This window comes from Nelumbo nucifera, chromosome 7 (genome assembly GCF_055504915.1).
Source record: "Nelumbo nucifera cultivar China Antique chromosome 7, China Antique-T2T, whole genome shotgun sequence".
NCBI lineage: Eukaryota > Viridiplantae > Streptophyta > Magnoliopsida > Proteales > Nelumbonaceae > Nelumbo > Nelumbo nucifera.
Window position 1 is genome coordinate 38170175 of NC_142655.1, and position 13133 is coordinate 38183307.

Genomic DNA, 13133 nt, shown 5'->3' on the forward strand with positions numbered 1-13133 from the left:
TGCTGATGTTGGAAGCCAAAGGGCTTGGTTCCATAGTTAAGCTTGGGATGATCCCTCCATTCTGCATTGTAGGTATTCGAGTAGGGATCGTATCTCTTTTGCGGGAATCCTCCAACAACATTAGCTTGTTTGTAAAGTTCATCTTGAAGTGTAGGGCACATGTCAGTTGGATGTCCCGGAGTTGAACAAATTCGGCAAGCCTTCACCGTTTGTGTATTACCTGTGGCCATTTGACAGACAAGGGAGGTCAGGCTTGCAATTTTTTGTTCCAGGGAGGAGATGTTTACCTCGTTAGCATGGGTTGCTAGAGGGTTGAGCCTATAGCCGAACTGTTGAGAGTTGGCGGCCATGTTTGAGATCAATTCTCTTGCTTGTGTAGGAGTTTTGTTCACCAACACTCCTCCGCTTGCTGCATCGATCATACTCTTATCCATTGGTAGTAACCCTTCGTAAAAATATTGGATAAGGAGTTGGTCTGGAATTTGATGTTGCGGACAGCTGGCACATAGTTGCTTGAATCTCTCCTAGTATTCGTAGAGAGTTTCCCCACTGAATTGTCTTATACCACAGATCTCTTTTTTGATGTTAGTAGCTCGGGAAGCAGGGAAGAACTTCTCAAGGAATTGCCTTTTCATATCATTCCATGTGGTGATGGAACCGGAGGGTAGGTAGTAAAGCCAATCCTTAGCTTTATCAGCTAATGAGAAAGGAAAGGCGCGCAGTTTGATCTGTTCCTCGGTAACACCTTGAGGCTTCATGCTTCAGCATACTACATGGAATTCTTTTAGGTGTTTGTGAGGGTCTTTGTCTGTAAGTCCATGAAAAGTAGGGAGTAAGTGTATAAGACCAGATTTGAGTTCGAAGGGTACCGCTAGATCTACATATTTGATGCAGAGAGGTTGTTGGTGCAGATCCGGTGCGGCTAGTTCTCTAAGGGTTTTCTCTTCATTATTGGCCATGACTTCTTCTTCAGGATGGTTGGATGGCTCAATGATATCTGCAGCCGACTTCACCCTGGAAGTTGGAAGCGATGCTGATTGGTTGCGGGGTTGCTTGGCTTCTTTCCTCAAGCGGCGAACTGTGTTCTTGATCTCAGGGTCATAGTGGAGTTTACCTACACGAGAAGAGCGAGGCATAAACCAAACAAAAGGAAATAAACCTACTGAGGACGCCAATCCTCGGCAACGGCGCCAAAATTTCGTGGGTGCCGAACCCAACCAAAGATAAATAGTCTTGCTCTGGGTTAATAATTTGCAGATAGTGATGAACAAGGTCATTCTCCACAGGGATTGGGTGGATTTATTTCCAAGTAGATGGATTAAGGGGGGTTGTAAAGCTAAGGAAAACCAGTAAATAATAGAAAACAAAAGATTAAATCGATGGGAGAAAACTTCCGGTTGAAGGGACAAGTTCAGCTTTGATTCATAGCATTGATCCCTGATGCAAGATAGATTCATATGTTTATGAATAAATTGATTATAGCTATTAACAAGCTCTAACAGCCAGTCTCTACTCTTATTATTCGACAACCAAAACAAACTCTTTGATTGCTTCCCTTATTAATAGACAGTCCTAAACAAGCTCTTAGGATTTAACCTATTAATAGCATTAAGAGGGGAGAGACCCAATTCTGGTCAGTGATCTCACAAGCTCGGACCATTTAAACCAGATCATACATTTTCCTGACATAGATCGAAAACTTTTTTGTAATCAATTTATGTTAGTTGCCACCATGATCGAACCTACCAATCATATACGAAACTGGAGGTTCAATCGGCCATAGATTATTTTCATTGAATGAGCAAGGGGCCCTTCTTGCTTAATCAACAAAAATAATCTTCACAGTTAATTAGCAGAAAACATATGAATACCCATAAACAATGAACTGAAATAAAAATCAATTAGATCTCACAATGTTACAGAATCAAGGCTTCCCTAACCCTTCAACCAGAAATAAAAACTTACAAACACTTCATGATGAAATCGCAGCTTCCAGATGAGAAAAGGGGGCGAACTCTTGCTTCTCCCTCCTTGGTTATTGATTTCTCTCTTTGAAGACTGAAGCTCTTTTGGAGGAATTGATGCCTTGGGTGCTGGTTCGCCCCCCATTTATATAGGTTTGGGGAGAGGACTGCTCTCCAACTCCCTTAAGGAGATTATCCTCAAACTGGAAAGTCCTAGTCTAATTTGAATTTATCCTACCTAACTCTTATCTCTTATCTTTCTAGGATTACAATTTGAAAATTTAAATCTGATAAAACTCTTTTATTGGGATTACATTCAACTTCTATTCTAATGGGACTCTTGGATCTTGAATTTGAACTGGGCTTCTTTAACAATTCGGGCTGCTTCAAGGCTCTTCTGCGAAATGGGCTTCAGTTGTGAAATGGGCCTTGCTGCGAAATTGCATTCGGGCTGCTTCAAGGCTTTTCTGCGAAATGGGCTTCAGCTGTGAAATGGGCCTTGCTGCGAAATTGCTCCGACTTTGGGCCCGAATTCGTCTTCGATGCGGACCGATTCTGCCAAAACCCAAAACATAAAAGTTGTGGGCCTTTTCCTTATCTTTCCATTGCTTCTTGAATTGTCCAAATCGGAGTCCGAAATTGAGAGTTATGCCCAGATCACTGATCGGTGCCGAAACTGTGCAAAATCATTCGATTAGCCTTGTTTTCTTCCAATCGCCTTCTTGCTTGCCCTGAATCGTAATGCATGAGTAATGAGTCCAATTAGGTACCAATTAAGTGTAAGATATGACAAATTTTATTCTCATCACGTGGCCTATCTCTTGCATAGCACCTTAGATAGGTTTCCAAACTCTGGTTGACTACCTCAGTTTGCCCATCTGTTTGAGGATGGTAGTTGGTAGATTTGAAGAGTTTCACTCCCTATAGTCGAAAAAGTTCTGCCCAGAAACGACTCATAAAAGTTGGGTCGCGGTTTGAGACAATAAAGTTAGGGGTACCATGCAGTCGTGCCACCTCCTTAGTAAAAATCTCAGCCACCATTGAAGTTGTAAAGGGGTGGGAAAGAGGGAGAAAATGGCAGTATTTGGTGAATCTATCAACAACTACAAGAATGACGGACTTGCCATAGGAAAGGGGAAGCCCCGCTATGAAGTCCATGGATATATCCGCCCACACTTGTGTAGGAATTGGGAGTGGTTGTAGCAGACCTGCTGGAGACTAGGTATCAGCCTTATTTTTCTGGCAAATGACGCATTCGGCTATGAATTTTTGGACCGAATTCCGCATGCCTTTCCAGTGGAATTGAGTGGCTTGTCTCTTGTAAGTGCGCAAAATCCCCGAGTGTCCTCCTGCTAGTGATGAGTGGAACAATTCAAGAAACTATTGAATATGGGCTGAATCCTGTGGTATCACCATTCGACGTTTATACAACAGCAAGTTATTCTCCACTGTGTACCCTTGGTGGCTAGTAGGGTCCTCTTGGACCTGTGAACACAGCTTGTTCAGTTGTGGGTGTCTTTCAGCTTCTTCCCTTAACTGACTCATGATGGAACACGTTGGGCCCATGAGAAGTAATGGAAATAGTTGTGGTTGGCGTGACAGCGCATCTGCCACCTTATTAGTATGCTCTGCCTTGTATTTAATGACATAATCATAGCCGAGTAATTTGGCTATCCATCGCTGCTGTTCCGGGGATAATACGGACTGCTCCAACAGAAATTCCAGGCTATGGTGGTCAGTTCGTATGATGAACCTCCTCCCTAGAAAAGGTAGGGTCGCCACCTCTGAATTGCGAGAACAATTTCTATCAGTTCTCATTCGTATACTGACTTGGCCCATTTTTGTGCTGTCAATGCTTTGTTGAAAAATGCTAGTGGCCTTTCTTCTTGCATGAGAACCACACCTACTCCTTGGCTTGACGCATCACATTCAATGATGATGTCCTTTGAGAAGTCTGGAAGTGCGAGCATCGGTGGGGACGAGACAGTTGTTTTGAGTGTCTCGAAGGCCTGTTGGGCCTCCCTAGTCCAACAGAAACCATTCTTCTTAAGTAAACTTGTCAAGGGGGCAGCAATCAGTCCATACCCTCTGATGAATCGTCGGTAGTACCCTTTTAGACCCAAGAAGCCCCGTAACTCCTTAACATTTTGAGGTCGGGGCCAATTTATCATGCTTGAGATCTTTTCCGGGTCTGTTGCTACAATGCCATTTTCGGCTACGCCCTAAGTAGTGTACTTGAGTCTGTCCAAATGCTCACTTTGACTCCTTTGCAAAGAGTTTATGAGTCCTTAGTAGTTCCAAGGTGATTTGTAGATGTAATAGGTGTTCGTCCCATGTAGCGCTATATACAAGTATATCATAAAAAAAACGAGTATACATTTGCGCAAATGGGGTCGAAATATGTCATTCATAAGTGCTTGGAACATAGCTAGCGCATTGGTCAACCCAAACAGCATGACCAAAAACTCATAATGCCCCTCATGTGTACGAAAGGCAGTCTTGTGGATGTCACCCTCATGGACCCGAATTTGATGATATCCCGATCTCAGGTCTAGTTTAGAGAATATTGTGGCCCGACCGAGTTCATCGATTACCGGTATGGGGAATCAATCCTTCACAGTAATGTTGTTCAGGGCCCTATGGTCTATACAAAACCGCCATGTCCCATCCTTTTTCACAAGTAATACCGGCGAGGAGAATGGGCTTTGGTTGGGTTGTATAATTTTTCTATCAAGCATATCTTGCACTTGTCTCTCAGTCTCTAGTTTATGAAAATAGGGGTAACGATAGGGCCTTACATTTGTGGGTGGCATTCCGGGCAGCAATGGAATGCAATGATCATGGGCACGTCTCAGTGGTAGTTCCTTAGGCTCTTGGAAGATTACTAAAAACTTCTGAAGTAACTGTTGTAGTTGTATGTGGGCTTCTTTGGATCTGCTAGAATTACTTCCTTGGGCTAGAATTGGGCCGTTCCCGTGGGAGTTTATCTGCAGTAAAATGATGTGGGCTGGGTTTGCTACCTATTTTCTTAGGGTGGTGAGACTAATGGGTCCTGGATCCTTGGACATCTGTCCTTGAATATGCACCTGTGAGCTGCCCATTTGAAAGTCCATTGTGAGACGGGCCCAGTCACATATCACCGGCCCTAGTTGCCTTAACCATTGGACCCCGAAAACTACATCTGCTCCACTGATTTCCAAGGGATGTAGATCTACCTCGAACACGTGCCCTTGTATCTTCAGTTTTAATCCTACACATGTACTGTCGCACACCAGATTGCTCCCATTAGCTACGTGCACCCGGAATGCTATACATGGTTGGACCGGAATCCCTAGTTGTCTGACCAATGTTTGAGTAATGAATTTGAGAGTGCTGCCACTGTCTATAAGAATTGACACATGGCGCCCTTGTACCAGTCCGGTTAGTCTCATTGTTTGAGAGGAGGCAAGACCGGTCAAGGCTTGCAGGGATACTTCCGGATATTCCTTTGTCCATTGCCCCCATTCTTGGTTGTCCACTGGCTCGTCAATGTCTGATGATTGCTCGACGTTTTCGGTTTCGGGCTGAAGGAAGAATACTTGCGGGATCTTACAGCGATGGCCCGGTCCAAATTTGTCTCCACATGCATAACAAAGGCCCTTTTCTCGTCGGGCTTGCATCTCAGCCCAGGTTAACCTCTTGGCTGAGTCGAGGCATGAACCAGAGTTGGCTTCCTTGCTTGTGATTCCTACTCCTGGTCTGGACTCCAGTTTACCCAAGATACCCGGTTCTGGATTCGGTATACTTGGTCTAACCGCAGCTCCCAAGGGTCAATTAATCCTTCTTGCCCGATTCAGTTTGTCTTCATGGAGTCGAGCTAAGGCTGTTGCGTCAAGAACGGTGGTGGGTTGCATGGCTTTAACCTCCAGCCGCAATTCTTCCCTAAGTTCACCAACAAAACTGCCAACCAGTGCGTTTTTTGGCCACCCTTGCATGCGCATAGCTAACCTTTCGAACGCCATTTGATAATCTTGGACGGAGCCGGTCTATCGTAGCTTTGCGAGGCTTTCATCATGGTTTTCAAAAGCCGATACTCCAAATCTCATGGTTAAGGAATCGGTGAAGTCCACCCATGTGGCTCTTGGGTGTCGTCGCCAGTACCACTGGTACTAGACGATCGCCTCTCCTTCCAGGTGTGCGGAAGCTAGTGGAACACGATCTGGTCCCGGTGTATCGTGGTAATCGAAGTACCTTTCGGTTCGTAGAAGCCAGGACGTGGGATCCCCCCTACAAAGACGGGAAACTCGATTCTTGCCGTTCTTGATCCGTTTCGATGACTGGTGTCACTGCGTTCTTCCTATCCTTCCCGATTCGGCACTGGTGGTGTCTGTTCCAGTCGCCCAAGCAAGGATGCGAAGCTCTCTTTTATTTCTTTGACGTCAGCCAATAATCTTTGCATTTCTCCTTCCATGTTGTCGACCCTGTTCTCCATCGCGGACGACCTTGTGCTCGGCATCTTGGCTCTGATACCAACTTGTTAGGTAACTGCCTAACTCAGGGGCTTTTCGAGGAAGCCTGCCTCCTGAACGAGAGAGAGAGAGAGAGAAAGAGAGAGAGAGAGAGACTGAATTCCCAAAATCAATCCTCCTCTTCTGGCTTCCTTTCCTTATTTATAACACTTTTGTTACAATTCTGTTATATCAGCCTCTCCACTTGTCCAGTTTGTTTATTTAGTTTGTTCTAGTGGTTGGCTGTTAGTTACATTACTTAAAGGCTGACGTGGCCTTTTCTTGTACACTTGTACACTTGTCCCTCTATTCCCTTTATTTGTGTCTTAACATATACTGCCATCACTTCTCTTAATGAGAAAATATTTGAGAATCAGATGACTGTTCTCTCTCTGGGTACGTTTGGTTAACGTATCTCTGAGTGTGGGACTTTGATCTGCCTCAAGTTGGAGGTTGCGCTGCTCTCTATAGTGGGAGACTACTAGGATCAGGATATAGGAGGAGTGGACTCACTAGATGAAGCTTTCCAGGGATTAGGGAAGGAAGATGAAGATGGGGTACAAGTTGGTAATTAATTGGACGCAGACTTAGATCGGTGGAAATGGTGTTTGATTGGAAAAGTTTATGGTGACAAGATGGTCCATCCGACGGCAGTGAGTGGTTTATTTCCAAGGGTTTGGGAGTTACGTAGGCCGGTGCAAGTAGAATCCGCTCCAGATGGAAGTTTGTTCATGTTTTTCTTTACCCATGAGGCGGACTTGCATTTGGTGATTATGAGGGGACCATGGTCAATGGCTGGATTTATTTTAGTGTTGAATCGGTGGCAACCAGAGGTGACCGTGGGAGATATGAAAACATTATTTACCATTATGCCGTCATTGCGCTGGTTGGTGATGGTGATAAAGGTGGTGGTGTCATGTTGAGACACAAATAAAGGGAATACAAGTGTACAAGCAAAGGCCACACCAGCCTTAACTAACAGCCAACCACTAGAACAAACTAACTAACAAACTGGACAAGTGGAGAGGCGGGTATAAAAGAATTGTAACGGTAGTATATAAATAAGGAAAGGAAGCTAGGAGGGGATTATCGATTTTGGAATACAATCCCTCTTTCTTTCTGTCTCTCTTTCTCTCTCTCTCTCTCTCTCTCATTCAGGAGGCAGGCTCCCTCGAAAGAGTCCCTGAGTTAGGTAGTTCCTAACAAGTTGGTATCAGAGCCAAGATGCAAAGCACAAGGTCGTCCACAATGGAGAACATAATCGACAACATGGAAGGAGAAATGCAAAGAATATCGGCTGACGTCAAAGAAATCAAAGAAAGCTTTGCATCCTTGCTTGAATGACTAGCACAAGCACCACCCGCGCCGAATCAGGAAGAACGCAGTGACACCAGTCATCAAAGCGGAACAAGAACAGCAAGAATCGAGTTTCCCATCTTCGCAGGGGGAGATCCCACATCCTGGCTTCTACGAACAGAAAGAAACTTCGATTACCACGACACACAGGGACCTGATCGTGTTCCATTAGCTTCTGCACACCTAGAAGGAGAGGCGATCGTCTGGTACTAGTGGTACCAGCGATGGCACCCAAGAGCCACATGGACAGACTTCACCGATGCCTTAACCATGCGATTTGGAGTCTCGGCTTTTGAGAACTATGATGAAAGCCTCGCTAAGCTATGACAGACCGGCTCCGTCCAAGATTATCAGATGGCGTTCGAAAGATTAGTTGTGCGCGTGCAAGGCTGGCCAGAAAACGCGCTTGTCGACAGTTTTGTTGGTGGACTCAGGGAAGAATTGCAGCTGGAGGTAAAAGCCATGCAGCCCACCACCGTTCTTGAAGCAGCAGCATTAGCTCAACTACATGAAGACAAACTGAATCGGGCAAGAAAGATTAATCGACCTCTAGGAGCTGCGATCAGACCAGGTATACCGAACCCAGAACCAGGTATCTTGGGTAAACCGGAGCCCAGATCAGGAGTAGGAATCATAGGCAAGGACGCCAACTCTGGTTCTGGCCCCGACTTAGCCAAGAGGTTAACCTGGGCTGAGATGCAAGCCCGACGAGAAAAGGGCCTTTGTTATGCATGTGGAGACAAATTCCGGCCGGGCCATCGCTGTAAGATCCCTCAAGTTTTCTTCCTTCAACCTGAAATCGAATATGTTGAGCAATCAATAGACATTGAAGAGTCAATGGACAACCAAGAATGGGGGCAATGGACAAAGGAATACCCGGAAGTATCCCTACAAGCCTTGACCGGTCTTGCGTCTTCTCAAACTATGAGAGTAACCGAACTGGTACAAGGGCGCCATGTTGTCACGGGGGTAGTTCTACAGCGGAAGAAACCCGTGCGGCATCCAGACCTAGGTAGGCCAGGACAAGCCTTTATGCGCTTAGAGGCTAGGAGTTGCCCGATGGGATGGTTCCACCAAAGTCAGTAGCACTGGATCATGACCTCAAGTCCAATGGCCGGGGCACTCTCTTGGCTCAGACCGGTCCATGGGAGGCGCCGCTTACATGCTAAAGAGGGACAACCATAATGCAAGGCGACCATGCGCCGATGAGGTGACTTGGCACCGATGTGAAGGGTCTCCTGTATGCCGGTGATGACAGGCACCTGTGTGCCATGATGATAGGCAACCGCTTGGGCCGAAACACACCCGCGCGCTAGAGGCAACGGGATAGCTCACTCAGCTTGGGCAAGGGGCTGGCGTGATGAAGGGTCATGCTTGAGCCAGGCCTGCATGCCAAGCCTCCCTTGAGTATCGGTAGCGCAGTGCCGGTCCAACATTGTCCCCATGAGTAAGTGTGCGCCCATGAGGAACCCTGGTAGCCATGCTAGCCGTTAACCAGGGTCGCCCCGCAAGGGGATGATGGTCTAGGAGTGCCAAGGTTAGGCACCCAAGGAGGTCGACCACCCCTCCTCAAAGAGTACGTTAAGCTTTTGGTGGTCTGCCTGAAGATAACATCAATTCTCCCAAAAATCTTACAGGCGAAAATGACGGTGATGTCCCTAACGTAAGCCTGCCAAGCGTAGGCAAGGCTAAGCCTGTGTCGAACCGTAACAAGCTCCCCCACTCTATTCATTGTTGACCTCGACAATGACTCCTTCTGTGAATGGGCGTCTATGTCCCGCGCCATCCACTCTTCTGCCAGTTCCAGGGCTCGCCTGGCCAACCCGGCTCTTGCCTATATTGGTGTCCATTTATGGGGACGGAACCATTTCACCATGCCGGTCTGCCTGGACTTCACCTCCCAGTGTTGAGGTTACTCAAACCGCGCAATGGCTATGCCGTTGAACTGTGAAAGAAGGTCCCTCGAAGAAATGTGTGTGGTGCTTCGCGGAGGTCCACCCCATGTATCATCTTACCTCAAGGCTGAACCGTCTTCTTGGTAGCTTTTCAGTGATGTTACCGAACACGCTGATAGGTCTACTCATGTTGGCGATGACTTGGGTACCCTTTCACCATGCTGGCCTGCAGACTTCACCTCGCCGATTCGGGTTACTCAAACCTAGCCATGGCTTATGCTCTCTTGGCCCTTGAAACTATGCTTTGCCTCGCCAAATCGGGCTACATCTTCACTCCGAGGGGGCCCCACTGCTGCTGTCTCAAGGAGACCTGACCGCTTCAAACGCGAGTGTGGAAACTTTTACCCATAAGCTGCCGAACATGCACTCGCCTGGTGATGCGCTTTCGCTACTGCAAGTGTTCCACCTGAAAACTGAGCATGTCCACCTGATACTTTGCAGGTGTAGGACCGCCATACTTCAACGGCCAGTGTACCCACATTCCTAACAAGGCTCACGCGTTTGTCCCCGCATGAGGACAACAACCAATGCGTCTGCCCCCGCAAGGGAAGCTGTTTTAGGGTCATTAGAATGGGCACACGAACAATGAATGGCCTCTTGCTAGGCCTGATAAGCAATCTGCTCGGGCAGTGTACCCGCATTCCTATCAAGGCTCACACGTCTGCCCCCGCATGAGGATAACAACAAATGCGTCTGCCCCCACAAGGGAAGCTGTTTTAGTGTCATTAGAATGGGGACACGAACAATGAAATGGCCTCTTGCTAGGCCTGATCTGAATTCTGCTCGATCCTGGGTGGAAGTGCCTAGGGACCGCACCCCACAATGTGCTGCTTGTTGGGATGACCGCTTCAACTGGCTCTGGGCTAATCTGTTGAAAACCAACTGCGGCTGCAATTGACTAGCTCGCTCTGATACCAACTGTCACGGGGGTAGTTCTACAACGGAAGAAACCCGTGCGGCATCCAGGCCAAGGTAGGCCAGGACAAGCCTTTATGCGCTTAGAGGCTAGGAGTTGCCCGATGGGATGGCTCCACCAAAGTCAGTAGCACTAGATCATGACCTCAAGTCCAATGGCCGGGGCACTCTCCTAGCTCAGACCGGTCCATGGGAGGTGCCACTTACGTGCTAAAGGGGGACAACCATAATGCAAGGCGACCATGTGCCGATGAGGTGACTTGGCACCGATGTGAAGGGATTGTGGGCAGATGCAGCCCATCAGGTATTACCCTCAATGGTCTTACACTTAACCTCTCAACCTATAATGATCAAACACTGTCCGACAAGAAAGGACCTCTCCCTCGGCTGCAAGGAACAGTGTTGCACTCTTTGCTTATATGAATCCCGGGGAATTAAAACATTTTTGCAAACATTTTGGAAACTATAATATATATATACTTTTATATCTCATATAAAATATATATTTTGCAAAACAAATCTCAACGATTGAAATCGGCTGCCGACAGTCTTGGTTTCCATTAGAGAGAGTGCATCCCTGATCATTACCTTTGTCTGACAAAGGGGTTGTTCCTGTCACTATGATCACCCACTCAGATGAATTCTCAGACTGTCCCAACATACCCAGGTTTTGACCCCCGCTAAGGATCTCACTGATTGGTACATCAAAGACAACCCAATCCGACACCTAGTATAGTATCATAATCGAGTCTAGGTGTCGGGTGTAACTTTCCAGTTTTGCCCATTAATCTCCAAGGTCCAGGGCAATACTGGAAATCTAGTCCAGTTCAAAGATTCAATTAATCTTACACTGCATGTGCCTAGGGTCTCACCCTGGCAGCTGAGACAGGCCACCCCAACCGATTTGGTGGCACAACAGTCTCAGCCTTATCAGGATAGGTCTCCCCAGACCGACCCACTGGCTGTGAACATTCTAAACTAACACAAGTCTCATTAAGTGTCCAGTTTAAGGGTATTACACAGAAACATACCAAGGAAACATGAATCAAATATGTACTTTTATTCATTTACAATAAACTCATAATGTACATCATTTTGATTGAAGCTAAGGGCATACAAAACTGTCTAACAAAGACACCTCTAATTCCTAAAGGTCTTAGATTTCCCATACTAAAAGTTGAGTTTTATGAATCCCCTTATTACCCCCCCACCCTATATTATTTGATTTGCACTCTCTTTTGTAGATATCCTAGCCACTTCGCCACTTCCCCATTTTTTTTATTATGTTCTGTTGAGATGGCTGAAAAGGTATCAAGGGATTTGCAAGGCACCCTGTTTGTAATGCATTCAATTACTGCCTCCTTAATTCTCTCATGGTCTCTATCGAGCAAAGGAAAAGCAACAAAAGACAAATGTCCCTTTTACAAAAATAAGACAAGCTAACATACATTAAGTTGAATCACTAAAATATGTTAAATCATATAAAACACCAAAATGAAAGTATTTAGATATGATACCAAAATAAGACAAGCTAACAAACATTAAGTTGAAAGGGGGGGGGGAGTGTTAGGGGAGACATGCTATAACTAGATTACTCGTTTTCAAGCCGTTCAAAAAGGATAAAAAGTAGGGTTTAAAATCATTTGCGCTCAAGCTTGTTTATTAGATCGTAGTGCACAATTGAAAGGAGAAACATACTGATACAACTTCCTTTTTTCAAAATATTTCCTGATTTATTCCATTTTATGCAAACAGTGACAAAAAACATCTCGTTGGAATTTGCACGGAAGAAAGATCCAATCATTTGCATTTTATTGCACCCGGGCACAGTGGAAACAGATTTGTCAAGGCCTTTTTTGAGAAATGTTCCTAAAGGAAAGCTCTTCACTACCGAATTCTCAGTACAAAAGCTCCTAGGCATTATCAACAATGCAAAGCACAATGACAATGGAAAGTTCTTCGCTTGGGATGGTCTAGAAATTCGTTGGTAATGTACCCTATTGGTCATGTATCTTATCGTTACATAGAAAATCATGTTATTCATCCAGCGTTTCCTTGTGGATAACTGTATGTGGACCCATCAAAACTTGAATGAATCATTTGTTTTCTCATTTTTATGTCTTTTCGTGTAATTTGTTTAGTTTCTATTTTATTAGTGTCTTTTGTCTCGAGGATTGCATAGTTCAAACTAGAAGTGAATGTGGTGTAGACTGGACTATAGAGAGCGATAAATACTTAAGGCTGCGTTTGGAAATGATGCAAATGGAGTGTACTCGGTTCGGGGTAAATTTGCACTCTACTTCACTTTTGCCTGTGTTTGGCAACATTACATTTTTGCATTGACAAATGACAGATCAATGTATATTTACATTGGTAATAAGATGTAAAAGTACATCAATAAAAAAGAAGTAAATTTGCATTCAAGTGGGTTTTTGATAAAAAAAAGCATATGCTTT

The 13133-nt window shown here is 45.5% G+C and overlaps 1 protein-coding gene across 1 annotated transcript in view; it reads left to right on the forward strand.

The window, feature by feature from the left end:
- The window catches only part of LOC104587861 (NAD(P)-binding Rossmann-fold superfamily protein), a 32095-nt gene extending 19307 nt beyond the window's left edge, over positions 1–12788 (forward strand). The window contains exon 6 of the mRNA XM_010245613.3: positions 12433–12788. Coding sequence (XP_010243915.1) covers positions 12433–12668 — 236 coding nt within the window. The 3' untranslated portion in view covers positions 12669–12788. The remainder of the gene's footprint in view (positions 1–12432) is intronic.
- Positions 12789–13133: the final 345 nt, after the last annotated feature.